Source organism: Accipiter gentilis, chromosome 22, assembly GCF_929443795.1.
Source record: "Accipiter gentilis chromosome 22, bAccGen1.1, whole genome shotgun sequence".
Classification (NCBI taxonomy): Eukaryota; Metazoa; Chordata; class Aves; order Accipitriformes; family Accipitridae; genus Astur; species Astur gentilis.
Window position 1 is genome coordinate 14,681,872 of NC_064901.1, and position 27,248 is coordinate 14,709,119.

At 40.1% G+C, this 27,248-nt stretch overlaps 1 protein-coding gene across 5 annotated transcripts in view; it reads left to right on the forward strand.

Annotated features, from left to right (window-relative positions):
- The window catches only part of ZFYVE26 (zinc finger FYVE-type containing 26), a 50,382-nt gene extending 23,362 nt beyond the window's left edge, over positions 1 to 27,020 (forward strand). For 4 of the 5 annotated variants that reach the window (XM_049826025.1, XM_049826027.1, XM_049826028.1 and 1 more), the window contains 21 exons: positions 514 to 710; positions 1,617 to 1,721; positions 2,294 to 2,416; positions 3,156 to 3,332; positions 4,504 to 4,750; positions 5,876 to 5,974; positions 7,886 to 8,043; positions 8,965 to 9,134; positions 10,465 to 10,493; positions 12,603 to 12,724; positions 12,816 to 13,036; positions 13,659 to 13,806; positions 14,911 to 15,120; positions 15,977 to 16,192; positions 18,225 to 18,422; positions 18,741 to 18,943; positions 19,819 to 19,960; positions 21,064 to 21,123; positions 22,463 to 22,645; positions 23,447 to 23,491; positions 24,607 to 27,020. In XM_049826025.1, the coding sequence (XP_049681982.1) occupies positions 514 to 710; positions 1,617 to 1,721; positions 2,294 to 2,416; positions 3,156 to 3,332; positions 4,504 to 4,750; positions 5,876 to 5,974; positions 7,886 to 8,043; positions 8,965 to 9,134; positions 10,465 to 10,493; positions 12,603 to 12,724; positions 12,816 to 13,036; positions 13,659 to 13,806; positions 14,911 to 15,120; positions 15,977 to 16,192; positions 18,225 to 18,422; positions 18,741 to 18,943; positions 19,819 to 19,960; positions 21,064 to 21,123; positions 22,463 to 22,645; positions 23,447 to 23,491; positions 24,607 to 24,816 (3,263 nt within the window). In that variant the 3' untranslated portion in view covers positions 24,817 to 27,020. The remainder of the gene's footprint in view (positions 1 to 513; positions 711 to 1,616; positions 1,722 to 2,293; positions 2,417 to 3,155; positions 3,333 to 4,503; positions 4,751 to 5,875; positions 5,975 to 7,885; positions 8,044 to 8,964; positions 9,135 to 10,464; positions 10,494 to 12,602; positions 12,725 to 12,815; positions 13,037 to 13,658; positions 13,807 to 14,910; positions 15,121 to 15,976; positions 16,193 to 18,224; positions 18,423 to 18,740; positions 18,944 to 19,818; positions 19,961 to 21,063; positions 21,124 to 22,462; positions 22,646 to 23,446; positions 23,492 to 24,606) is intronic. The other variant, XM_049826026.1, reaches the window with a different exon arrangement.
- The last annotated feature ends 228 nt before the right edge of the window (positions 27,021 to 27,248 follow it).

The following is a 27,248-nucleotide window of genomic DNA, read 5'->3' on the forward strand; positions in this document are numbered from 1 at the left end:
TAAAATGAAGAATACAGCCTGGACCAGAAGGTGGAATCTAAAGTAGTGGTCCTTGGGCAAATCCAAAGATGGAAACAGATCCCTTCCTTTCCTTCATCCTAAATTTGCTTTCTCTGATGGTGTCATTTCTGTTTTGCAAATGTGCAAATCCTGACCAATTTAGTACAAAAGAACTGGAATGCCTCTGTTGTGTTATTTTTATGTGAAAAGCTGAATACATCAGGAGACACTAACCATAGTACTGTTAATGGAACATCTTTTACAGCAGTGTCATTGTCATACATGGATGATGTATCCTGTGAAAGGAGGTGCCTTTTGGGGTCTAAGGATAGTAAGTATCCCATGCTAACTTTGGTTACTTCCCAAGAATCTGATGCTTGGGATGGGTCTTGCACAGATTTTTCAGCACTGCACTGTTTCATTTGGTGATGCGATCCAGTGAGGATGAGGATTTTTTTTATTTTCCAAATTGCAGAAACCAAGTTTCAAACTAGTGGTTTGTTTCCTCCACAGATAAGGGTGGTTGGCAGTACTTATTCCCAGTAAAAAATGCGACGTTGAGAAGTAGGCTGGCCCTGCGCTGTCTGGACAAATGGCCCCTTGATGCCTGTTTGGAAATCCTAGCTTATTGCATTTCTGATTTGGGCATAACTGATGAACTAAAAGCCAGTCTGCAGAGCAGGAAGAAAGAACTTCAGGTTTATCAAAAGGTACAAAGTCCTTCAAGTAACCAGTGAGATGAAATAGGCAGCTGGGAGCAAATATGCTTGCCCTTTGGAAAAGTTTTACCCCTTGGTTCTTTTTTGATCGTAATAGCTTTTCAAGTCTTTCATCCAGAACAGTTCATGTGTTTTCAGTGCTGTACTATCCAGTTAACACTCTGCTTCCATGCTTCCATCCTTCATAACCTTCCCACTCTCCTGTTAGCATTCAGGTCTGCAAACATGATTAGACATAAACCTTTGTGTGAGGCTGCTTTCTTGCAAGGTATTTGGTTTTCCATTCTATACAAATGCTAGAGCCTCTGGAAGTTTTCCATGGCGATTCATCATCTTATATGTTTGAGAGGTGCAGGTGCACGGTGTATAAGACTAGAGGTCCAATAAGTGTGTTTGTATTGCAGTCAGTTCTTCTAACTTCAGGGTAGTGCAGATATCCAAGTTAAGTCAGACTAGTTGGCCTGGAGTTAGTTCAGCACAGACTGAAAAGCCAAACAGAGCAAAAAAAGGAGTTGTAAATCCCTGCTGAGCTCTGTCTCGTGGTGGTTCTGCTAACTGACAGTTACCTCAGTTGTCTCTCTGTTAGTGCCAGCAATGTCTGCAGTATACATGTACTTTTTCATCCCTAATTATTGTCATCTAGTCTTTTAAAAACCTTCCCTTATAAACGTGCTTTGTAGACTCATACCTCCAAGAAAATTGCATAGTCTTTTTTGGAGTGCAAGTGCATTACATCATCCCAGAAAAGGGCTAGAGATAAATATGGCTCTCCTTTTTGACTGTTTTCTTTGTATGAAGCAGCTCTTGATGTGATCAGTTCAGCTGTTTTCTTAGACTTAATGATTGTAGTAGATAAAGCTTTTAAAATCTGTGCTACCCCAATATTAACTTTTTCAGATTTTGAATGTGCAAAATGAACCATTATGGAATGACTGGCAGGATCTGAAAAAAGCCTGCACTGATGATCCCCAGGCCATCATGAATATCATTCTGAAAGCAAAGGTTAGGCATCATCATGTGAATTTTGTTGAATTAGAATGCTCTAAACTTTGGATAGATAAATTTGTTGAAATAGCATCTTAAAACACTGATCAATGGAGATTACCTTGGGAGGAAGGGTTCTGTGCTACAGAAACAAATACAGATCTGTGTTTAATGTCAAGATTTACATGTAGTTAATAATCCTTAATCTTAAGTTATAACTCTTACTCTGAGATACAACCTGTTCTTTTCTCTTAGAATTTTGAAGACTTTAATAGCGTGGCTTTTGGCATAATACAGACTTGATTATTATATCAATACCAATACTGTAGGTCTGGCTGGCTTTAAAAGTGTCTCTCTAAAAAGCCAACTTGCTTACTGTGAGATGAGAAGGCATTCTCAATGCAGCTGTGACTGACAAAATTGAGTATCATCTTCTTGTCAATGTAATTATTTACTTGTTGCATGTGGGAGAGTAGTCTAAGCTACAGAATTTCTGGAGAAGTTGATCAGAACTTTGGGAGAAACAGCTGTATCAGAAAGGGTAGAGTTTGTCCCTCTTTTATTTATTTATTTTTTTTTAAATTCTTTAGGATTATGAATTGTTTGAGGAATGGGGGCACTTGTATCCTGTCCCAAGAGAAGACTTGATTAACCTTCACCGTGAGCACCTTCTCCACTTACTGGAGATGGGAGACATGGAAAAAGCACTGCAGGTAATAGCAAAACTCTTTCAGCCTTATGTCCATAGGTCATATAAGTTGAGAACTCTTTTCTTTGCCTTCTTGATGTGTGTTTTCATGGCCTTTTTGGCTCTTCCCTTAAGAGATGCTATTTGCTTATATGTATTTTGGGGATCCTGGCTCTCCGCTGTTATGCTTAAGTGAAAATCCAGCTTGGCAATCTAGTTGTTGGACCTAATAGCATAAATGTCACTTACATGGAAATACAAGGCCCCTTTTATTTGAAAAATCACAATGAAGCATTTCTGTGCTGCTTAAGCAGAAGAATCAGAAGTGAAACTAATAACAGGAATTGGTCAGTTGTGCTTCAGTGCCCAAATTAGTGAAGTGTGAATTCTTCTGGTTTTAATAATTACGGAGCTGTTGCTAATAACAGTGTAAAATAAAGTGCAGGCTCTGTCAGACTACATAGCTTTGAAAATATTCTGGAAGCAAAGTGGAGACTTCTGATCACTATACCTTCTGTCCCATTCCTTGCTTAATTTTTTGCTTACTTTAATTTAAAAAATATTTTTATTAATAAATGGAGCAAATAGGCAATGAGTAGTCTATAAATGGGTTATCTAAATCATTCTTATATACGTAAGGCACTTGTGCAAGTTAATTTGTTGGCTGGGCCATTTAGGGTAATAATCTGTCATGGACTGCCCGTTATAAAGGCTACTTTCCAGGAATGTAGTCGTGGTTCACTGTAATTTGTTTGGTTTTGTAGCTTTTACAAAGAATTGAAGACCCTGGTATTTGTCTTGCTATCAGTGAACAGTCTCTTGACCAGCATCCGAACTTGGCAGCCTCTCACTTCTTGGCTGATTACCTCACAGCCCACTTCTATGCAAATCTGACAACAGCACGCCGTAATGAAATCCAGGCACTCTATATGGGATCAAAGGTGAGTAAAACTCCTGCATTGTGGGATTAACAGCGATATATAATTACATAAGTAACTTTATAATACATAATATATATGTAATATATAAAGCTTGTATATTTTACCAGAGCATTCTCACCATATCAGGTCTAAGATCCTTAGTCTCGGCATCCAAAGGGAAGTTAGAGATGGCTTAAAACTTCTCTTCTCCTTCTCCATCATTGCAGTTCCTATATTATGAGGTGGATGTATGGTGTTTGAGCTGTAGGGAGTGGAGGAACACACAGATGAAAAGAGGGTGGGGGTAGAATAAAATAAAATTGTGGTGTTTATCAGGACAGTTGCTGTCTTTGTCCCAAGTGAAGAAGAAAGCTTTTTCTTCTTACTAAACTTACTCTCTGTGTCAGTAACATCAGGTGTCCTACATGTGCCCACCTGTATGGTGGTCTTTGACACTTGCACGGCATGTTTCTCCCAAGTACCTTCCAAAGGCAGACAGTATCACTCCTCTTTTTGGATGGCCATTGCCTTTACAGAAGTCATACAGGTTCTGTGCTCAGCCTGGGAATAGATGCATTAACCAGTAGATTACTTTAGTCAAATGCATTATATGTAAACAAAATGCAGTGCTTTTGGTAATGTCTGTTTTGTTGTAGGACTACAAATAGCAGCTTGTACCAGTGTGTGCCACAACAGTATTTTGCTGGGCTTCCTGTTTCCTTACTTGTCCCTTCTGAAGACATGATTTAATTTGGAAAGTGTCTATGTTAACTGTCCATCTTTAGGAGAACTGCTCTTAATTTCTCCTCTTGATGTTTCCACAAATGATGCAAGGATAATGATTGGGCTAAAGTTCTTTTTATAAGCTTATTTTAATAAGAGAATATGCTCTACCCTGCTACAGCATATTTGTCACAGGGTCACAAAGTGCTTTCTAGTCTTCAACTGCCTCTGAAATGAGGCAGTGTTTTATAGAATGGGAAAGTGGAAGCTAAGTAATTTCTGCAAATCCACTCAGTAATTCTGTAACAGGAGTAGGAATAGGTCTAAGTCGTCCTACCTCCATTTTTTGGCCTCTATATGTTACTCCATTCTCTGCATAAGCTACTGTGCTAGTTTCTTGTCTTTAATCTCACAAAAACACAGATTTGAAGGTGTATAATTTTAACATGTGCTTTTTTCCTTGTCTCAGGTGCTGCTGACTCTTCCTGAGTTCTCCCGTGTTAACTACTTCCACCTCTCCTCCAGGCCACTGCTCATGCTGGAACAACTCCTCATGAATATGAAGGTGGACTGGGTAGCTGTTGCTGTGCAGACACTGCACCAGCTCTTAGCTGGACAGGAAATTGGTTTTACTGTGGAAGACATTAACAATTTGCTCTCCAAGTATGCAGAAAAAGCTCTCAACTTCCCTTTTGCATTAAAAGAAAAGAGATCAGGTGACTGTCCGTGAGAATGCTGTTTTTCACTTGGGAAAGAAGGGCCAATTTTCCCCAGAATCATTTCACCAATTGTGCCACAACATTTTTAGATTTGTGGCTCCAGTCTTCCTGTAGCCTACGGCATGTTCTTAAAGTCTTTGCCTTTCTTGTAAACAGATGTTCTCAAGGACCAACAGCTTCAAAAGTTTCTCGGACTTTCCTCTGTTGCTTCTTTTTGGGGTCTCTTTTCTTATATGACATTGTTTAATTTTCTTTCATTCTTGTTTAATGCAAAGTCACTGATGACTTAAGGAGTTCTAAAACCTGCAGCCAGCTGCATCTTCCCCCAAATAGAATGGCAATTTCATCTTCCATAGTCTTTCCTCCTACCAGAGTCCTGTTCCTTTTTTCATATAAAAGACTTTTAAACTTGTAGTTCTATTTAACATTCTCAGCATGGTTCTCCTTTCTGGTTTGCCAGTCCCTTCTCATCCATGTTGCCTCAGAATCTCTTGCATCTGGCTCGCTCCTCTCAGGGTTTTAGAACTCAACACCAGAGGGTGCTGCAGATCAAGTCCAGTGCTTTTGTTTTGTTCTTTTAAAAGCACGTGGCATGTGTATCTATCTGTATTTATACCTACATATATGGTACCAGCTTGCTTTATGCAAGTTTCCAAATGTTGACTTCATTTCATGATTTAAAGATGCAGCTCTTGCTAACATAAAAACATCAGACTCGCCTATCTTTTCCTGCCAAATGACCTATAACTTTGCGAGTATGTTCCTTCCACTGTGATATGAAGCATTTAGTATTTGCCATGAACATCTTGTGTCAACTAATTGTTTTCACATCTGATACTTATTTTCTGTTGTATTATTCCTGTGACTATCAGCAGTCCATTGCTTTGATAAGGATCCCTTTCTCTGTGTTTTAGGTCATTGAATTTTATATAGTTTTGCGTGAATTGTTGTGAGGTAATTTTCATGAAAACATAGTAATTTGTAATTAGATAGCTAGTTCCATTTTGTGCTGACATTCTTACATACTGCTGTGAATGGATTCCTGTAATCTTCATAAAAACAGGTGGATGTATGGCCGGTATTGTTCTCTGAATTTTATTTTTTTTCTTCCTTTTGTCCTAGATTCTCTGATACGTATCCAAGAAAGTCTCAATCAGGTATTGGAATGTGAAGCACTGGCTAAATCGGGATCATCAGAACTATCTCCTGTCAGCTTTACTGGTAAGGCTAAGACCTTGGTGCCATTTTCTTTCAACCTGTTCTTATTTGTTTTATCCCCTATGTATGTGTGTCCCACCACTTAATAGTAACTTGGGTTGCATTTAATGCAGATTAGTGTCTCTACAGCTGGGTGCTTTGGGCCAAATTAAAAGAGAACTTAAAGGGGAACAAGAAGTATATGGCTTTGTTTTGATTTTTGGTAGGTGTCTACAAAATACCTGAAAAATCAGCACAAAACCTTTCCATTCCAGACCTTACAGAAAAAACCAAGCCTGAATAGACCATAGGAAACAGGACTACATCTGCAGGAGGAAAAAAAAAAAAAATTACCTCTTTGCCACAGCTAGGGTACTAGTGGATTAATGGTGCTGCAGGTTAATCCTTCTGTGCCTTGACTTCTGTACTCTCTCTTTGGGTATATAGGCAGAGCTTGTCTGGAAGCCCATCATTGTGGGACTTTTCCTTGTCTTCCTATTCTTTGGTCAGTAACTTTTTTTCTTCTGGATCTTAACTTTGGCTTTACAGTAGAAATCTCATTTGTGTTGTATTTTTTTTGTCATTCTTTTGGTCCTTGAATTTACTTTTTTTTCTAGGATCCCTCTTTTGACCTGAGGGAAATAGCACACCTTGTACTGTCCGAGCGGCTCCACTTACAGTCCTCAAACACAAATAAATAGAAACAAAATAATTTAAGCCGAAACAATGGACAAATATTTGTGGCTTAAAAAAACCCCACAAATCCTTCTGTAGGTTCCATTCAGCATCTAATGCAAGAGATGCACTCTTCAGAGGACATATATTGTGAGAGATGCATGGTCTGTGCTCTCAGGGAATAACTAGCAAAGGATATCCTCGAACCTCCAAGGCTGGTGATTCTCAGCAAGTGATGAGCCTGAAGTAGAGTTGCACACTGATATCCTGATCTACAGTTTAGGGTGTCTGGACTGTTCCCTGGTTCTGTATCCTGAACTGAAGACTCTTCTTGCTCTGCCTACATGAAGTGACAGCAGTGCCTTGGATTGGGCTGTGTAGCTCTTCAGTTTTTCTCATAATGGTCAACTTAATATCTGTATGTTGTTACAAAACTTGAATGCATTGCCCTCTAATGTTCTTCTGCAATCCAGTATCTACTTGGATGAGCATGAGTTAGCTTTATTGGAGTGGAGATTTTTTCTTTTTTTATTGTAGTATTCAGGTACACAGAAAGTGGCTTGCAGGGCTGCAATGACATGTTGAACTTTTTAATTAGCCTGTAGTGTAACTGGCTTACATCATATAAACTAAAAGCCTATCTAATACTGTAAACTTGATTCAACAAGTATTTCATTGGCAAGGTCAAAGATCCCGAAGGCCAAAGACTTAAACTGCTGCCTCTTTGAACTGGTTTCCCCACAGTAGATTGTAAAGGGGACCAGAACAGGAAGGGATATGCTGTTGCTAGCCATACCACACCTCACCTAAGATAACAAAGAAAAGTCTTGGTCTTCAGGAATGTCAACACTGGATATACTTGAGAGTATATTTTACACTATATAGCTTTTTGGTATCCATATTCTGGGGTAATTTTTTTTTCCTCCTCCTATAAGTCTCTGCTTATGATACAAGAACAGATGTTGACAAGTTGTCTTATACTTCTCTAATTGTTATGGTAAATGTCTATTAATAAGTATGTACTCTTGCTTACCAGGGTCGAAGTACTGTAAGTTTACAATCTTACAGTTTTAGCTTAAAGCATATATATTCTTTTCACAATGTTATTCTGCCATGCCTGATTGGAGGATAATGGTAGTCGTCTTGTGAGCTAGAAAGATCTTATAGCCTCAGTAAGTCTGTAGTGTTTTCTGGTATTCAAGACTCCATTAAACTGCTCAAATCCCATTCCATGTTTTTCTTGGCCTGGCTTTTTTTAAGGTGTTACCATATCTGCATGTCCCAGAGACAGAAGTCTGCAGCAGAATTTGTTTCCTCACGAATTTGTGCCTCCTGAGAAGCCGCCACCAAAGCAGCAATGGATACCTGATGACACTGAAATGATATGTATGGTTTGCAAAACAGAACGTTTTACTATGGTAAGGAGCAAAAACAAAGTACACACATTCCTAGAACTGTGACCTTAACATGAACACTTGCTCATAGTCTGTTTTCTAAGAGACACTAGATACTTTAGCAAGTTTGTCTGCATCAGTGTAGGCCTGACAAGATTGCCAGTCCCTTGATATTTAACCATTAGTTTCTATTTAGTGTAGTTGAGGAGACTGGCAGCAGTTAGCTCCTTGCAGAGTTCTGTGAAGTGATAGAGCCTAAAGAGGAAATCTGGGCATCAGAGAGGAGACAACTATGAGATCTCAAAAATGTGTGATAATAGCAGTATTAATATTTCAAAAGGCTGTCTAACTGACTGTGCTGGCAAGAACTAACATGAGCATCCTATAATTCAGATTACCAATATAGAAAATGTAATTTTTGCTGTTGCTTTTCTAAAATCTGTTGTTTCATAGAGTACTTAACAACTGTATTGGCACTCTAAGGGAGAATATTAATTTTGAGTTTTGCAGGTGTGCTGGCAGTCTGTTATCTTCTATTGCTTAGAAACAGTACTGTTTTCTCAAAGTATCTGTTGCTTTTGAATTTGAAAATTACTAAGATGGTGTCAGAAAGACAGTATATAGCTTCTAACTTTTCCAAGAGATGGTCTAATTAGTGCTGTGGTCAACACTGGGACAATTTAAATAGTGGAAGGCCCAAGACTGCAGCAAACATGTTTTAAGTACCGACGTCTGGGTTTTGGGTTGTTTTTTTTCTTTGTCATGTCCTCTCCAGAAAGGGATTGTAACAGTGAGAATCAATCATTGTATAGTCCTGAAAAGCCTTATCATGCATGGTGTTTCCTCTCTTCAAATGGAGTAAGTTTACTCATGAGTGGAGGCATATATAGGAGGGGACTTCAATAAATGCTTTCTGTTGCTCATCCATGACCTCTTTTTGCATAGTTTAACAGGCGCCATCACTGCAGGCGCTGTGGCAGGCTGGTGTGCAGCTCTTGCTCCACCAAGAAAATGGCAGTAGAAGCTTGCAGAGAAAATCTGTCTCGTGTATGCGATCAATGCTATGGCTACTACAACAGAGAACATATGCCTGGCTTGGTACAAGACACAAGCGCGTAAGTCCTTCCTTTCTAGTTCTCAATTTCATGTACACAGCAGAATGTGTGAATGGAACAAGAGAGAAATAAACATTTGGGTTTATCTGGATAATATAATAACATCAGCTTTTTGGTCTCCACCTGTTGGGATTTTCAGCTTTGGACATGGCGATGTTCCTTATGCCTCAGTTTACTTTTCAGATTAGAAAGAACACTGGAGAGCTGGGCAACAAAGTCTTTAATTCTATAAGTGTCTATTGATCATTAAACCTAAGAACTGAGTGCTTTGATGCAGAACATATTCAGCACAAACTACTACAGTGTGACAAAGTTTCTTGCAGTTTAGTCTGCTCCTGGATTAACATTACATGTTGACTAGCTCTGCTGAACATATCCGTGTTTTAATGTTATTCCACAATCCCTTGATTACAACTCATTGAATCCTTGGGGATTCAAAAGCAAGTTCATGATTAGATAGGCTTTGAAACTGCCCTTAATAAAAGGGACAGCTGTGATGACAGATTTTCATGATGTGGTTGCTTTAAGCTGAGAATTGGACTGAAATTTGTTGTGTTATGTTAGGCCAGCTGGTTTTACTCTCTGTGACCCTGTTAAGCCTGCTTATACTGCCATAGCCGATACTGCCATCAAGGTCACAGAGAGTAAAACTCACTCTTTTCAGCTGCACTTTCAGCTGCATTTCCTCTTTTCCTTGTAAGCCTGCAGGTAGCAGTATCCACTACGGCAGTATCAGCAGGCTTGCTAGGAAAAGATGAATACTGTGCAGATATGAAAAGGAACCTCTGAAAAAACAAGCAGTCACCTCTAGCTAAACCAGTTTGCGTCAGAATGGTTGCTTATGCTGCCAGATTAGGTCATCAGAGCCTAGCAGTGAGCTTGAATGCCACCTGTCATGTTCTAATTGCTTAAGTGCCTGGGTTTTTTTATACTCACCCAATTTGTATATCAGAACCAACTAAATCTTAAGGATGGAGACCTGGATGCCAAAAACTTCATTTTAGCTCTGACATATTCTGATACTGGCAGTTCTTCTTGTTCTCAGTGTCTGCTTTATGATGTGTGCAACAGTACTATTCCTACAGAAGGTTATAAGAACTGATTACTTAGTGTAGTTGAAATACAACAGTGCAGAGGCAGGATCTTAGATTTCCAGACAGTAGGGGGCAGGGGCAGGGCAATGGGTCAGAGAGGGCAGGGAGGGAGAGATGTTAGATTTTTACAAGACAGTGTTCTGAAATGGCTAGCCGTATTGATCTCTCTTTTAAAACTATGTTTTCCCCAGTGTGCTGGAGTAGGCATGATGTTTCTTTCTGTTACTTTATTACAGCAGAAAAGAAGATCCGGACCAAGTGGAAGGTAAGGAATGGAGTAATGTTAAAGTTCAATTTTTTAAAGTGCGTGATTAGCAGCAGAGTTAGAGATAGGAAGCTGATACATCTAGTTGTAGCTGAAGGGTGATCAAAACTTGAGTTACAAATTATCACTGATGGTTTTTGCATTTGCAGGCTGAAATTGAGCATTCCAAACTTCTGTGAATGGAAATTGAGATTTAGGAGAGATGTCTCAGCCAATTTTGAATATGCTGGATGGGGATTAAAGGAAGGAACAGAAAAACAACAGTTAAAGAATGCACCTTGCATACCAGAAACAGTCAGTGAGAGGCTGTGGTATGAGTAGGAATTAATTAGCCCACTACAGACCTGTGCTGAGTGATCCTCTTTTTACAAACCATGATAGTACAACTCTGAATACCACTGCAGTGTGCTGTGGTGTTTGATACCCCATGCTGGCTGGGGGTAGCACAGGATGAGGCCCCTCCGGTTGTGTCCTGAGTTCCATCTCCTTTGCTGGTTGTGTGAATATGGACTAGTAATTTCTCTTCGGTGCCTCAGTTTCCACATCTAATATAACACTCCAGGAATAATAACAAAATTTAGTTGACTTTTTCTTTTTACCTGCCATTTTTCCTCAGAAGATATTTACTGTTTGTTGCTTAGTCTGGTGTTTGAGGTGATTCTGCAAAATTTTCCTACACTGACATGAAATTGTGGCAGACCAAAACATAGTTATTTGAAGTGCTTATAGCAGTAATGTGAAATATGGTGCTAAACTTGCATTTGTGCTACAAAACAAATTAAAATATTTTTCCCTACTTGTCGCCTTTTTAAGTATGATGGGCTATTTGAGTATTTTTTTTTTGCTGTTGACAGAAGTTTGCTTTACTTGCTGCTGCCTTTGTTACAAGACTGAAACAGCTGAAATGCAGTTTCTGAGCTGCTGCTTCTGGTTAGATCTTTCTCTTTGCATGCATCATTGCTACACAGCACTGGGCCCTTACGATTCATTCAGTAGGAGTGAATTAAGAACGGAAATCCTCAGATTTCTAACTTATCTGATGAGACTGTGAAGAAGGCTTATCATATATCAAATATTTTCAAGCCTGGTTTATTGCAATTATTCCAGTTTCCAGTTCAATTTAGAAATAGTGTTTTTCTTTCTTTTTTTTTTCTTTTTTTTTTTTAATTCACCCTACAGTTTTAGTTACTCAACACTCTAACAGTCCTTCTGTGAAATCTAGAGCAGTCATTTTTGAGACTTTTTAAGTTTTTCCAGGGAGAAGAGGAAGTTGATCAGGGCAAAGAGTAGTAAATTAGCATTATTCTCCATTTCTTAGCATTGTGAGATTGGCCATTGTTTTTCTGCTAGGAACCACAATCACAGACTTGAGCATCAGAGGGCTTGTGCACTCTCAGCTGCACTCAGATGACAGACAATATTTGATCTGTAGCTATTCTGGGTTACTAATTTCAAAACAGAATTTCCTTAATCTGGAGGAAAGAAAAAGACTTCACAGAAATAAAATTTCTTGAATCATTTGATCAAATACCCAATTTTCTGCAGTACTAGTTTATATGAATATGTAAGGAGTTAGCTCATCTTCTCACAGTCTTTTGTCCTCAAGCTGCTGGTCTATATGTTCAAATAACAAATTCTAAAAAGAAGATACAGGCAGTTAAGTCAATTTATGCTTTATTTTTCAACTTGTTCTTTAGTTTCCCTTTTTAGCTGTAGCCCACAGCTGTCATATTTCTACTTCCCTCCTGCTCAGAAATATTTAATAACTTAGTTGAGGGAAGGCTAAAGAGGAGAGGTTGCTGTGCTTGATGTCCAGTAGGGTAAGAGTTGGATAATCATTTGAAGACATGTCACTGGAGCCAGTTTTTGGTGACAGGGTGTTGGTAACAGTGAGAGTAAGTTTAGGTACAATTTGGCAGCCTGCTGAGGAATGGAAATGTTACTGTAATCTGTGTGCTGGACATGTGATACTGGCAGGAAGTGGCACAATGAGAGGATTACAGATAACTCTTTTATGAGAGTATAGGAATGCTCTGCATTTTCTGTCCTTAGCCAGCTTTGTTGCTTCTTGTACAGTGATTCTACCTGGTGTTTTCTTTTTGGCTGCAGAAACTTCTGATCATGAATATTCCACAGTGGTGCGAATACCCAAGGCAACTGAGCTTGAATGGATTTTTTCCCTGAACGAAGAGGAGAATGAAATTGTACGCAGTGAATTTTATTATGAACAGGTGAGGTCTGGAGAAAGAGAGTCCAATATAATCAGTTCCCTGGAGAACTATCTCAATAGCCATGTTTGTCTCTCTTTTCTCAAATTGTCAGGCTCCCAGCTCTTCCTTGTGTATCGCCATCCTTAGTCTGCACAGCGACAGCATAGTGTGTGGCCACCAACTGATAGAGCACTGCTGCAAGTTGTCCCAAGGGCTCGCTAATCCTGAGGTGGATGCTGGTCTCCTCATGGACATCATGAAACAATTGCTCTTCAGTGCCAAAATGATGTTTGTAAAAGCTGGAAGGAGCCAGGATCTAGCTCTCTGTGACAGGTGATTAGTCAGATGTTCACTAGGATATATTGAGATATTGTCGAGACCATTATCCCTTTTTACTGGGGAGTGAAGGGTGGGAGGCTTGTTTTGTGATTGTACTGTGGACATTTTAAACAAGAAGAGAAGCTCATAAAGTAAGAATTCAAATAGTAGAAATTCAAGCAGTATGACTACATGATAATTACTGAGAAAATTCTCAGAGTAGGGAGAAATAATTCACAGACTGGGGTAAATATTTACTTCTGATATTGTGTATCTGCTTTCAATCTATATTTCAATATTGAATTTCAAACCTGCATTTCCTGAGAACGAGCATTTTACGCTTTCTGAAGTTTTGTCCTACAGAGCTTGAGGTGGCAGGTGTAATACATGAATTTCACATGTACTAGTTTGATTTGGTAACATGTAGCTGGTGTCTGCAATCAGTGTCTGCCAGTGTTCTACTGAACGTGGCAAAAACCCCAATAAAAAATAGTCTGGATAGGAAAGTATGATGGATAGAGAAACCTGGTATACTGGTGATTAGGAACCACTGTTCTAAGAGTTGTCTTTGACATAAAGTTCTTTACGATAATAGTGATAGTGTGTGTATTTCTTTAAACTCTTTGTTTTCTCCTAGCTACATCAGCAAAGTGGATGTGTTAAATATTTTGGTTGCTGCTGCTTACCGTCCAATACCATCTTTGGATCAGATTCTTCTCCCTGCAGCAGTAACAAGACTAAGAAATCGGCTTCTGGAAGCAGAGTACTATCAGCTAGCTATAGAGGTAATAACAATAGAGGGATGTCAGTGTTAATAATGCTTCTGTAGTGGCTTTTGCTTTTCTCCCTCCTGAGTTCAGATGGATGTGATGTGTGAAATTTATTTGAACAGTTACAGACTGGGATTAAATTTTTCAACAGGGAAGAAATAATTTTCTGAACACTGGAAAAAAATTTCGGAGAAGGGATAGTCCTGCTGTGGAGCGGGCTGCCTAAGGGAAGGGTAGGGGCCTTGTTTCCCAGTACAATTAAAATTGGAATAGACTTAACTGCAAGAAAGTCATTAAATGGAGGAATCTTGCATCCAGTAGAAGGACTGAGACATCCTTTGTGGCAGGACTTTATCTGAAGCTTGTATGTTTGATTTCATTTGTCTGTAATCCCACAGCAGGCATTAGTAAAACACCTTTCCCAAGCGTTTACTTGGAAATCAGCAATGGTGGCAAATACATCTATCAGAGTTCATCTGGTGTGGTTTATCATCTTGTCTTTCTTGTGCTCCCAGAATTTCATAAGCCTCTGTTATATTGCATTGCAGTTTAAGAACAGGATTATGATACTACAAACAGGATTAGGATTTTTAAGGGGTAATAAACAGCAGGAATAGATGACCTATTTGAATAAAAATGGTTCATGTTTAAAGGCAGCTGGTGTACTAAAGAAAATCAGGAATAAATTTGATCAGCAAAATTCTGTGAAATAAAAAATATCCTGGTGGTTTGTGAAGCATCTTCTGTTGCTTTTTTTGAAACCACAAACCTGATGAATTCTGCTCTGTAAAAATCATCTGCTTTAGAAAAGCAGATGTGAAAATGTCCTGAATTTTAAAACTGCTGAACTGAAATTTCCCAGAAAGATAGTTGCTTAAACTTGTACAATAAAAAATACTTCCATGTTTGGAGATCAGGGGTGCTTTGGTAGTTGGCATTTTGTGCCAGTAATATGGAAATAATCAGCACTGATTTTTTTTTTTAGGTTTTGTTTTGGTTTTAATGGGAAATGTGCTCTAGGAAGTGAAAGGTCACAATCTCAGACTGTGTGGTAAGCCAGTTTTCCTGTTTTCTATACTGGGACTGTGTTGCAATATTAACGAATTATTTTGAATTTAGGTTTCTACAAAATCTGGGTTGGACCCAGGTGGAGCATGGCATGCCTGGGGCATGGCTTGCCTTAAAGCTGGAAACTTAAGTTCAGCAAGAGAGAAGTTTAACCGCTGTTTAAAGCCACCTATGGATCTAAACCAGCTGAACCATGGTTCAAGGCTAGTCCAGGATGTGATACAGTACCTGGAGTCCACAGTGAAGCCCATACTCATTGCGGTAAGGGTCTTTTGTTCTGTCTGCTCTGAATGGCTATAACAAAGCCAAGTAATGATGTTTTAATACACATCTTATGGCAACACATGTTGGAATATCAGTTGTTAGGGGTTTTTTTCCTTCTTTCGTCATGATTGCATATTGCAAACTGAATATTGTTGGGAAACTTGTTAGCTGTTTCATCACAGTGAGTTGGTGGCTGAGAATCAGACAATAGGATTTCATAGTATCTGGGGACATACTTAGTGGAGGGGAAAGCTGTACTGGTTAACATGTTATTACTACAGTATGAGGAAACTAAACTCAATCCCAACAATATGTTGTGGTGCTGCAGTAATGCCATTTTTTTGACTGAAACTGATAACTTTGAAGGAATTCAAAGGAGAATTTACAAATGCTGTCCCACTCTTCTTTCCTTGTCAAAAAGCACTATTACATGGTTTGGGATTAACTCTGGAAGTTCTGATTAGGTACCAAAAAATGATTTTTAATACTAAGTAACTGCAGAATCATAATGTTGAAAGACCTCTTAGTCATACGTATTTTAGGAGAATAAAAAAGCTTGTTTGAACTAGGTTATTGAAGTAGCTGTTGACAGTGGAATTGTGTTTAAATAAGCCTTCTGTCTGTCCCTGGAAACAGCCATGCTAGCTACAGCAATGTTCAGCACCTCTGTTGATAGCAGGGTTCCAATCTAGTGTTTATAAAAAGCATTACTGGATTCTTACCCCTCTAAAGTGATAGCTATTTTAACAACAACAATAACAGAAATGCTTCAGGGCTGAGTGACAAGATCTAACTGAAAAGAATGTTTTCTTCTTACTCATCACCTGTCATCGATTCTCTGCTTTAACGGCAGGATGATGATTACTTTGCCACGTTAAGGGAACTTGAAGCAACACTGAGAACAAGAAGTCTGTCTCTGGAGATGATGTGTGAGGGGAAAATTCAGCACAACAGCTACTATCAAGAGTGCTTGTTCTATTTACATAGTTACGGCACTAATCTGGCAATAATAAGCTTTTACATGAGGCATGACTGTATGAGAGAAGCACTGCTTCACTTGCTAAATAAGGTGAGTACTCTAATTTGCCACCACCTAAACTGAAATTTGAAAAGTAGCTAAGAGGGCTTCAAGCGTAGTCAAACTGGCATCATGCAGCATTCTGGGTGTTTTTCTGCACAGGAATTTTCTGAGGTCCTAAATGTTGTTATATGAACTATCCTGTGACTGACAAAATTCAGGGACATGAAAAAATAACTTTGATCTTTATATCTTGTGTTTAATCTCTCTTTCCCATTGTGTTGAAACAGTGGCTTCTAGAGAGGAGAAAATGGTTTTTGGTTTTGGGGTTTTTTTTTTGATAGAGGTCCTGCATCAACAGCACTTTGTCTTTTTTCTACAAAGCTGAAAACTTGGGACTAATTCTCATACGGTTTGGAAGAGAGAAGGAAGATTTTGCATTCCAGTGTGCTGATAACACTGGACTTTACTCTCTATCACAGTAGCTCTGCCTCTTGGTATTGTTTGCTGAATTGGACATTCTCGTTTGCACTTCTGTAACTGTTAGGAATATAAGGGAATACAGGATCGTGTCCCAGACGACAGAAATCTAGGGAAGCCAAACGTGGTTTCCAGTTCTCCCTTAGGAAAACTGCATAATATAGGAGGGCTTAAGAATGTCTGGAGAAGACAGTTCTGTTGGTGCTAAATTACAATTAAACCTAGAAATTATTCCAGTAAGGTAATAACTAATTCATTAAGGGTGCTTCTTGGGAGATGTGGAGGAGATATGAATTCATTGCATCTCACCAGCCTGAAAGCTGCTAAGTGTGTGGGGTTTGGGGTGGTTTTTGCTTTTTTAAGTTTCTGTGCTTGTGTTTGATTTACTGATTCTTTTGTATTATTATTATTAGAAATAATTCTTATTGAGAAAGTACAACTTGAAACATCAAATTCCATTATCTTCAGTCTGCTTATGAGCTTTATTAATAGAAAATTAAGTTGTCTTATCAGCCCTGCTTTCTCATTGTATCATCAGTCATTCTAAGCTCATATACTTACCTGCATATCAAATTTGCCTTTAAAGTTGCATATTTTTGCAACGTTGGTGAAATAATTTCACTTGTTAAGTAGCAGGCTTTGAAAATACTTTAGACATACAATTTGATGTGGAAGTTTTGGACAAGGAGACTAGTAGTAATCACGCAAATGAGAGAAGAAGGTTTGTTACCTTAAAGCTGTAAGGTACTAGGCTTCTGAGGAAACATTTTGCAGCTGGTTGTTTGGAAGCATTTTATGTGTACAGGCTTTGTAGCTTGTATCTTACTCTGAGATTTAAAAAAAAAAATCCATATCAAGTCTTTAAAACGTTTGTGCAGGCCATGTTGTCACACATGCTTCTTTCCATAGTAACATTAATGTGTGAGACTGTATTTGCGAGACCGTAATCAGGAGGTCAAGGGAAGTAAATATCCCCCTCAGCTCACTACTTGTGAGTTTTCATCTGAACTACTGTGCCCAGTTTTGGGTTCCCTAGTACAGAACAGACATTGTCAAAGTGGAGCAAGTCTAATGGAAGGCCACCGAAGTGGCTAGGGGCCTGGCACGCATGATATACGAGTAGAGTGATAGAGCTAGGTTTTTCCAGCTTGAAGAAGGCAAAAGGAGATCTATGTGCTGTTTTCAGCTACCAAGTGGGTGATTGTAGGGAAGATAGAGCCAGGCTTCTCTCACATGTGCACAGTAAAAGGATAAGAGATAGTGGACACAATTTGGAGCAAGGGAAATTCCAACTGGATATAAGGAAAAGTTTTTTTTGCAGTGGGGATATTTAGACATAGTAACTGGGCCCCAGAGAGGCAGTTTAATTGCCCTACTTTGTTATGCTCAGAACTTCACTGGACAGGCCCAGAGCAGCATGACCTAACTTGGAAGCCATTCTTTGATTGGGGGTTAGAACCAAATGACCTCCAGAGATCCCTCCCAACCTAAATTATTTATTCATTTTATGATCTCTGTCACTTAATACTCCTTTAAGTTATATGAAGAAAATCAACAAGCTGCTGTGGCTTTGCTTCAAGCAACCTTTCTGATGTTTGTGTAGGAATCCCCATCGGAAGTGTTCATTGAAGGGATCTTCATTCCAAGTTATGAAAGTGGAAAACTGCATATGTTGGAGAACTTGCTGGAAACCATTGATCCAGGATTGGAGAGCTGGGGAGTCTACTTGATTGCAGCCTGCAAATACTTGCAGAGAAAGAACTACTACCATATTCTGTATGAGCTGCAACAGTTCATGAAGGTAAGATGAGGGTCAGTGCCATCTCTTTCAGTGAAATGTCGAATACCGACTTCTGATTATTTACATTGGTGTAAATCTGCATGATGGACAACTATATTTTTGCTACATTCCAATCCTAAAAAACAGAGAGGAAGGTGTGAGCCTGACTGAAGCTGACCTGCTGTGCGTTTGTCATGGATCTGGTGCATTGCAGTAGCTTAACTACTGTTTTGAAGAAAACAGAGCATTGCCTGCTTTGTGTGAGCACTTTAGTACAGACAGCAGTTAGTGAAGGTGGTGTACTTTGGTTCATCTTAGTGTTCAGTATATTTCTTCTAGGATCACGTTCGTGCTGCCATGACCTGCATTAGATTTTTCACTCATGGAGCAAAGTCTTACACTGAACTGGGAGGCAAACAGACATGGCTTCTAAAGATCAAGGACCATCTCAAAGTTTATCTGCAGGAGGTCTCAAGAAGTTCAGGAAGGAAAAAAATGGCATTCACTTTCCGGAAAAAAATGTCTGCTACAGATGTGTCAAGGTATCTACAAACATGAACCTAAGTTACAGGAAAGGAGAAATTCAGGCTGTTGTCTTTTCATTTTTGTCTTCTGCTCCCCCCCCCCCGCCCCCCCAGTGGTTGTGTTTAGCTAACACATGGTAGCTGTGCCTGACCCAAATCTTACTTTTATGTAGTTGCAAGTACAGGATTCCCATTAGCTTTTCCCCCAACAGCCCAACCCAGGAGATGAGCAAATGTTTCTACTAAGAATATCAGTCTATGTATCATCTACTTTAATTTAAAAAACGAACCGTACAGTGCATAGACAGCTATGTATCAACCACAAGTTTTCGTGCTTCTGCTCTTCCTTTCCCCTCCACAAAGCAAGGAGCTTTCTGGTGCTTAGCTTCTTACCAGGGCTAACTCAAAACATTCAACTATGTACAAGTTATAGGTGCCAGACATAACTGAATCCCTGTATTCAAACTGTGAAGTGTAAATTTAGCCAGATCTTTCTTTTACTTGGGCTTTTATATCTTGGTTTTCTTAGGGGCTTTTTTCTTTCTTTTTCTTAGGCTAGACTCTAATTTAAAGGTGGGGAGGAGTGTGTGTGATGAGGTGGAAAAGAGGGAGCCAGATATTTGGGATCCAGATTCTTTGGCTAACTTCTTTTGAAATAACGTGAACAAGTGCTCTCCTTCAGCTTGTGATCCGTGTTAAGTGCACAGATCTGAAAAGTATCTCATTGCTGCAGACTTGCCTACACAAAAGACAAAGTCAAAAAGTCACTAAAATAATTATTGTTTGGAAATATACCTTATTTTGAAATGTGTTGAAGAAATTTAGTAAGTTCACATAAATAATAATTAACACTTTCTGTTTCAAAATAAAGCCAGAATTTTTCCTTTATCTAGGCACATCAATACAGTTGACTTGCAGATGGAGGTAACAAAGTTCCTGCATCAATGTGAGAGCTCAGGAACGTGTCAAATGTCAGGTTCCTCCTTGCCCACACTCTTTGGAAACAATAACATGAAAATGGATGTTGCATGCAAGGTACTTATTGCTATTTCAAACACAGCTTTATTTTTCATCATCAACATTAACTTTAAACATTTGATGGTTGGAGCAACCTCTTGTATTTTTCATGGGCAGGTTACTTGTCCATGTATACAACCTACTGTTTATGAAAAATGCATGTTTTTCCTGTCGTGGTTTAATCCCAGCCAGCAACTAAGCACCACGCAGCCACTCACTCGCTCCCCCCCATCCAGTGGGATGGGGGAGAAAATCGTGAAAAAAGAAGTAAAACTCCTGGGTTGAGATAAGAACGGTTTAACAGAACAGAAAAGAAGAAACTAATAATGATAATGATAACACTAATAAAATGACAACAGCAATAATGAAAGGATTGGAATGTACAAATGATGCGTGGGGCAATTGCTCACCACCCGCCGACTGACACCCGGCTAGTCCCTGAGCGGAGATTCCCTGCCCCCACTTTCCAGTTCCTAAACTAGATGGGACATCACATGGTGTGGAATACACCGTTGGCCAGTTTGGTTCAGGTGCCCTGGCTGTGTCCTGTGCCAACTTCTTGTGCCCTGGCTGGGCATGAGAAGCTGGAAAATCCTTGACTGTAGTCTAAACAATACTGAGCACCAACTGAAAACATCAGTGTTATCAACATTCTTCGCATACTGAACTCAAAACATAGCACTGTACCAGCTACTAGGAAGACAGGTAACTCTATCCCAGCTGAAACCAGGACATTTCCTCAAAGTAGCAGAGAACACATGAGAACTTAGAGCTTCTCTCTTCAACATTCAAACTTTCAGAGGCAGAGCATCCTAAATACAAATAGTAACATGCCTTATGACTATACATCCTGTTGTGTTTTGAAGCAAGGCAAATACTGCTATTATTCTAACCCTTAACTTCAGCTCAGCTCCATCTGTAACTTGCCCAATGTCCCACAGGGAATCGGTGTGTGACAATAGACCCTATATTTGCTCTACTTGTTGGGGTGGTGCCGTTTTCTGTTGAAGTAATGCATTGTCTTTTGGGCCCTGGGCAAAATCTGGAAATGCATTATTATTCAACTCTATGTAATGAAAAAGGAATGTGCATCCACAAACTTATCTATGCCTCTATTTCAGGTCATGTTGGAAGGCAAAAACATTGAGGAGGGCTTTGGGATTGCATTTAGAGTCCTTCAGGTATGGAAAAACTTGATGTAACAAGCACTATTATTACAAAAGTAACTCCTGCAAGCAGCGATTGTTTAAGCAAAAGACTTTTTTTTTGCAAAATGTCATTTAATCCCCCAAAAGAAAAACCGCTTGTGAGAAAAGTCACCAGTTCAAGTCTTAAATGTCCATGTATTTGGAGGAAGCTTGGTAAGAAAATTAAGATGCTGCTTCAGTAAGACACTTCCAAACTAATTGGGTCCTACAGAGGAATTAAGTACAGCTTTTCCATTGCTGTGCACCTTGTTCAGTGACTTAACTCTGGCAAACCACAATCACAGATGTGAGTAGAGAGGTCTGATTTGGTAGCTCTCTGCAGTTCATGATAGCCATGCAAAGACACAGTGAATAAATAAGGCCAGGGCTATCTCTGTACTGTTCTCCTGGCTGAGAGAGCAAAGCTGATTAACTGGAAGCTCTCTCTGGGTACCTGTCCTTCCTCATGTCTGGGTAGAAGTTGAGGTGCTTATCAGTCAGCATAGCTCATGAGCCTCCAAACTTCTCTGTGTGTTTCTCCTCCATATACTAGGAGCTGCTAAGAGATGCTGCTTCAAGTAGTGCAGTTTGCATTTGCCTCCTGTCTGGGACAGAGGGTATAGCAGGGCCACTTCTGGACAGAGGTGGCACACTGAAAGAGTATTTGTGGATATGGCAGGCCCTGCTCCTTCTTTCAGGTCAGGATGTACAAGGCAGTACGCCTGTTCGTAGTGAGATGGAGAGCCTTAGAAAAGTAGCACTTAGCAGCAACAGCAGTCACTAGCCCCCAGTAAAAATGAAGTAGTGAGTCCAGCTGCCTAGCATCACTTCTGTTTCCTTCCTTTTTCTTATTTTCTTGCCTTATGCATGGCAGGATCAGTCTACATCTTTTATCGTCTCTTCCTTCATATGGGAGGTGTATGATGGTCATTTGCCTCCTGTTTCTTAGGGTACACAAAAAGTGGCTGCTGGTGAAGTGGCTGGAGGAATATAGTGGAAGCTTGCTAAGTGAGGGAGAAGTGGGTAGGGACCTAGGAAGGATCATTTGCCAGAAGAAATTAAAACTGATTTTTTGTCACCCCTGAAAAGGAGGTGGTAACAGTGCTCTTGTTCTTGAGCAAAATTGAGTTTTACCAGTCTGATTATAGAAAACTTAAGCCAAACCTGAGCAGTGGTGACTGGAAAATCAGAGGCCCCCAAAACAGCTTTGACTTTTTGGAGTATGGTGTGATATTTTGTCCTTAGAAGAGATTGTCTCAGTTGTATAGACTCCTTGTGAGAAAACGTGCTGAGAACATTTAATGTGTTGCTCTGATGTTTCAACTGCCTCTAGGACTTCCAGCTGGAGGCTACAGAAGTGTACAGCAAAGTGGCCAAGCAGCTGGTGAAGCAGCAGAAGTACAGCGAGATCCGGCAGCTCCTCAAGTGTGTCAATGAGTCTGGAGTTGCAGCAAAAAATGATGGGGATAACATTATCCTAAACTGTCTAAATGAGTTCAAGAACATTCCTGCTGAGGTAATTCTATCCTGCATTGTATCCCTTTTGAAGTAAAATGGGTCTATATACAATACAGACTACAGGGAAACCATCCTGTGGTGCCTGTGCTGCTCTTTCAGTGGGTCCTTCATATCTTCTGGCTCTGTACTACATGCATTGTTTAAAGGTGAGAGTATGTGGTTTGCCTTATGCAAGTTACTCTGAGAGGAAACAATAAGTAGCTGTAGCATGCTCCTACCCTGCACTTCCCAAATGAGTACCCATGATGGGGAGAGAACCTTTGCTTCACAGGATCCTGCCAAATGCTTCTGATTGGGGTGGGAGGTGTTCCCTTCAGTGAGGCTTCCCCACCTACCACAGAGGATGTGTGGAGGAAGAAACCTTCTGCCTCCATAGGAAACAATTTTAAGATGCCCTTTGCCTACCACAGTGTCTTTTCCATCCCAGTGAAGGAAGGACATGCTCTCTGTGAAGTTGTACTAATCAGGCTAGGGGATGCAGACCACCCCGTGGGTCAGGGTGGGCCATGGGGGCCGACTCCTGCTGGTGTGCGAAGAACAAACAAATTCATTTCGTGCAACATGAGCCATGTCCATGGGGGGCTCCGGGACTCATAGCGTTCTCTAGGGACACCCCACAAGCATGGCACTGGACTGCCTCTTTTCTACATCTGCAGCACTCGCAGTTGGGACAATGTAACCATTTAGCTGGGATCTCAGCAGCCCTTCCTCAGTGCAGAGGTTTGGTCCCTGATGGGGTAAAGGTTTGCAAACTATAGTCACTCTAAACGTGAATATCTTTTCCCTTCTTTGGATACAGGATCTTGATAATCTGATTCAGGATATGGACAGTGATGAAAACAAGGTAAGTAAAACTACTGTAGAGGAACTCCTTTAGCAAGAGCTAAACAGCACAGTCTTGGTCTGCAGGCTCTATCTTCCACCATCTTTTCTCTCATCCTCACTCAAGCCAAAGCTTTGAAGTCCACTTCCTAAATTGTAGAAATCACAGTGAATTCCTCAAGGCTATGGTGGTTGTGACTGTAGAGCTGTGATGTGAAGGTACCAATTGATGTTACCCTTATTAGTTCCTTGACAGTCCTCAGAATGAGGACTAGGCATTTGTTATAGTGTGAGGAAAAGTATTTCAGAGAGGCGCATTGGTAGGTTTGTTGGTTTTGTTATCCAGCTTTTCGCTGAGGTGCGTGTAAGTTTCTAGTAATGGCAGACAGGTAATGAGGATCACCATACCTCCAAGATGACCATTTCAGCATATTGTTGCAGGATTATACTATTTCTCTTGTGATTGAGAGTTAAATGATAAAACTTCTCCAATTCTGATGTACTTTTTTTTTCTTGGAGGCCTAAACTACTTTGTTTCTTCAGTAGTTTTCATACCAGCTAGCCAAGCCACTGGAGAGTCACAGATAAACATGTGAACTGTAGATGCACATTTATAGATGAAGAGGCTTTGGGTCAGTATTTGTGGATTGTTGTAGATTCTCAGTGGCATAGCTGGGAATAAAATCTTAAGATTTGTGACTGTCCTCTGTCCTTCTCCAACTGACAAACTCACTGTTGTATGTAGATTGAAAAACGGGCTTTTAATTCTGCCTTTATGTAAGATCTGTTACTGAAAAATGTGAGCTGTTCTAGAACCAGCAATGGAAGAAAATTACTGGTTTAGACTTTTTGCTATGAGGATATGGTAAATTAATGCACTAGATAAGATTCCTGCTGCTAATTTCATGGTGATACAGTAAAGGAGTTTCCACAAGAGACAAACTTAATAAAACACAGCTGTCTATCCATCGTTTACATTGGGATCTGCTCCATGTCATACTTGGCTTCATAATATGCTGCTACTACCTTGTACAACACACTTCTGAACTAGGTATTTCCAGTGAATCCTTGCTTAAGCTTGTCCTGTTAGTTTACCACAGCTTTCTAACCAAGTTCTGACTGCCTCTTCTGCTTCAGATCCAGGCCTACGTGATGTGCAACAAGTTGCGTTCTGCCTATCTAGTCTCAGTGAGACAGGAGAAGACCAGAGCGGTGCAGCTAGTCCAGCATGTGCGACAGCTGGCTGAGAACAGCGGAGATGACGTTGTGAAGGCCATCTGTGCCCAATGGCTCTCAGTGCACCAGCCCAAAACAAGAAATCGGCTTCCCCAGGGCACTAGGAAGTAATAAGTGATTGACATTCACCATCATACAGGAGGGGAAGGCTTCAAGACAGCTTAAAGGTGTGTGATTCAGCAGTCTTTTGGTAAAGTGGAAGCCTCTTGATTGATCTTGGTGGGAAATGGATGCTGCTAATGTGCCTCTGGTGAAAGGAAAGGAACTAAATTACAAGTGCCAGTCCCGTATTTTGACAAACAGTCACTACCTCAGGGTGTTTTTTGGCTATCCTTTTGATGGGGGGGAGGGGGCAGTTTCAAACTGAACAAGAATTTAGGTGTATGGGAGAGAGCACTTCTGGTTTTGGCTTGGGTTTTTTTGTTGTTGTTGGGTTGGGGGGGAGGGGGCAGTTCTTGATCCCCTCTGCCCCCCCAGAAGGCACTGAACTTTATTGTATGGTGTTTTATTTTTAATCCAGAAACCCTATATAGAGAGGACAGAAAAATTTCATCAGCTCAGTGTAGCCTAGAGTATAAAACTCTGTGATTATGGGTTTCCTGTAAACTTTTTCAAGATTGGAGAGATCTTCTTTTACAAAGACTGGAATGCAGAGATTTTTCTTTAAGCCTCTATACAAACCATTGCTCCCCCCCCCCCCCCCCCAGTACAATGTGCCCAATTTCTTTAGTTTGTTTGAAAAGGTAGGAACTGATTCTTCATGGTAGGTTTCTACTTACCAGTCGTGCTGTCAGATGTGTGCCATACATATGGCACTTGAGCCCTTACTAGGTGGATGAAGTTATAAATGGCATATCCTGTAAGGGGAGTACAAAGGGAAAATAATCCTTGAAACTAGTTGAAAAACCACATACCTCTTTCTTTGCTGTGGTAATATCCAATAAATTATTGTGATGCAGCTTTCTCACTGAACAGTTGCCAGGAAACTTCCACAGTTTTTCATCAGGTATGGCAGAAAATAGGGATAGAGCAAGCTGTAGTAAAATTCAACAGGTGTCTGCATCCCTGTTATAGAGGTATGCATTTGCTTCTTAGCAGAATAATCTGTCCCTGTCAGGTACAATAGAACACCGGACAAAATTTTTATGAACTGGACATACTGTGTAGACTATATTGACAGGCTTTGCTCTGGAAGTGTTAGGTTAACTCAGTTTTATGAAAAAGCAGGGATCTTTGTGTAATGGCTGTGTTCAGGGGTGCTGAAAAAAGCAGCTGCTTCTTTGCAACCGTGATGGGGACGTGAGAAATGGGCAGAAGAATGGTAGACAGTAGTAGGACCTTCAAAAAGAAACGGAACAAAAAATGGCACTCTGCAAGAGTTTGTGTTTGCTGTTTACGTGTATTTCAGCACAAGAAATAGGAAAATTAGTTCACTTTTTCTGTTTAGTTGTTTACTTCAAAAGAAACAACAGGTTTTCTGAAGTGTAATGTAACTGTAAATAGTTTTAGTACCTAAAATAGAGACTGTCAAATATGAGTTTTGCACTATCCCCACGCTCACTGTAGTGACACAACAGACTTTCATGGTGTTGGAAAGGACTTGGTCCATCTCCTGTAGGGTTTGATGACCAGTGCCCCACTGACACAAACCCCTCTCTTGGAGGTGCTCCACCCACCAGAGCAGGGCATGTCTCAGAGCAAAGCTGTCAGAAATGACCACATGTAGCTTTCAGAATCTCCTGACCGCAGATTTGCATTATCTCATTAGTGAGCAGTACTAATGAAAGCTTTTGCTTTCATGGCCAGACTGACCTAGCTTTTCATCAGATTACAGCCGTCAGGCTAATCCTAAAACCTGACACTATCCATGTCTTCGATCATTTCCAAATCTCTGATTATAGGGAGGAGGTTTTACTGTTTGTGGGTATCTAAATCTGCAGTGCTGTAATAACTACTTTTCTGCTCGAGCTCCTTCAGCTGTATAGAGCACAGAGAGTGGAATTTGCCATGCAGACCAGTCAGTTCTGTATCTGCCTTTCTTCCTGACCTCTTTGCACTGTACCTGATGCACTTTATATAGTGTTTGTTGTAATCTGATGTTCTTAACCTGGAATTGTAGGGATCTTTCTCTTACCAGCAGAACTGGAATTTGGATCCTGACTAACTGCCTTGTGTCACGAATAGTGCAATTATAAAGGGGCTTTGAATTTTTGTGCATCAAAAAGGGATTGAGTACTGCCAGTTAAAAAACTTGTCTATTAATGACCAAGGTTTGTTTACAATAAAAAAACAGAGAATAAAGTATTATGACTGTTAACGTATCTTCTGTTTGCTTTTTATCTCAGCATAGCTTGGGATCTCTTTCTAGATCTGTATGTTGCTTTTGGCTATGCTTAGCAGAGTAATTAGAAGAGGGAGAATTGTGCAGTCATGCAAAATCTCTCTGCTACAGTGGCCTCAACATTTAGATCAATTGGAGTATCACATCTTTATACGTCCTCCCAGTAGCTAGGTAGCTAGCTCAGTCTCGTACATGTACTCTT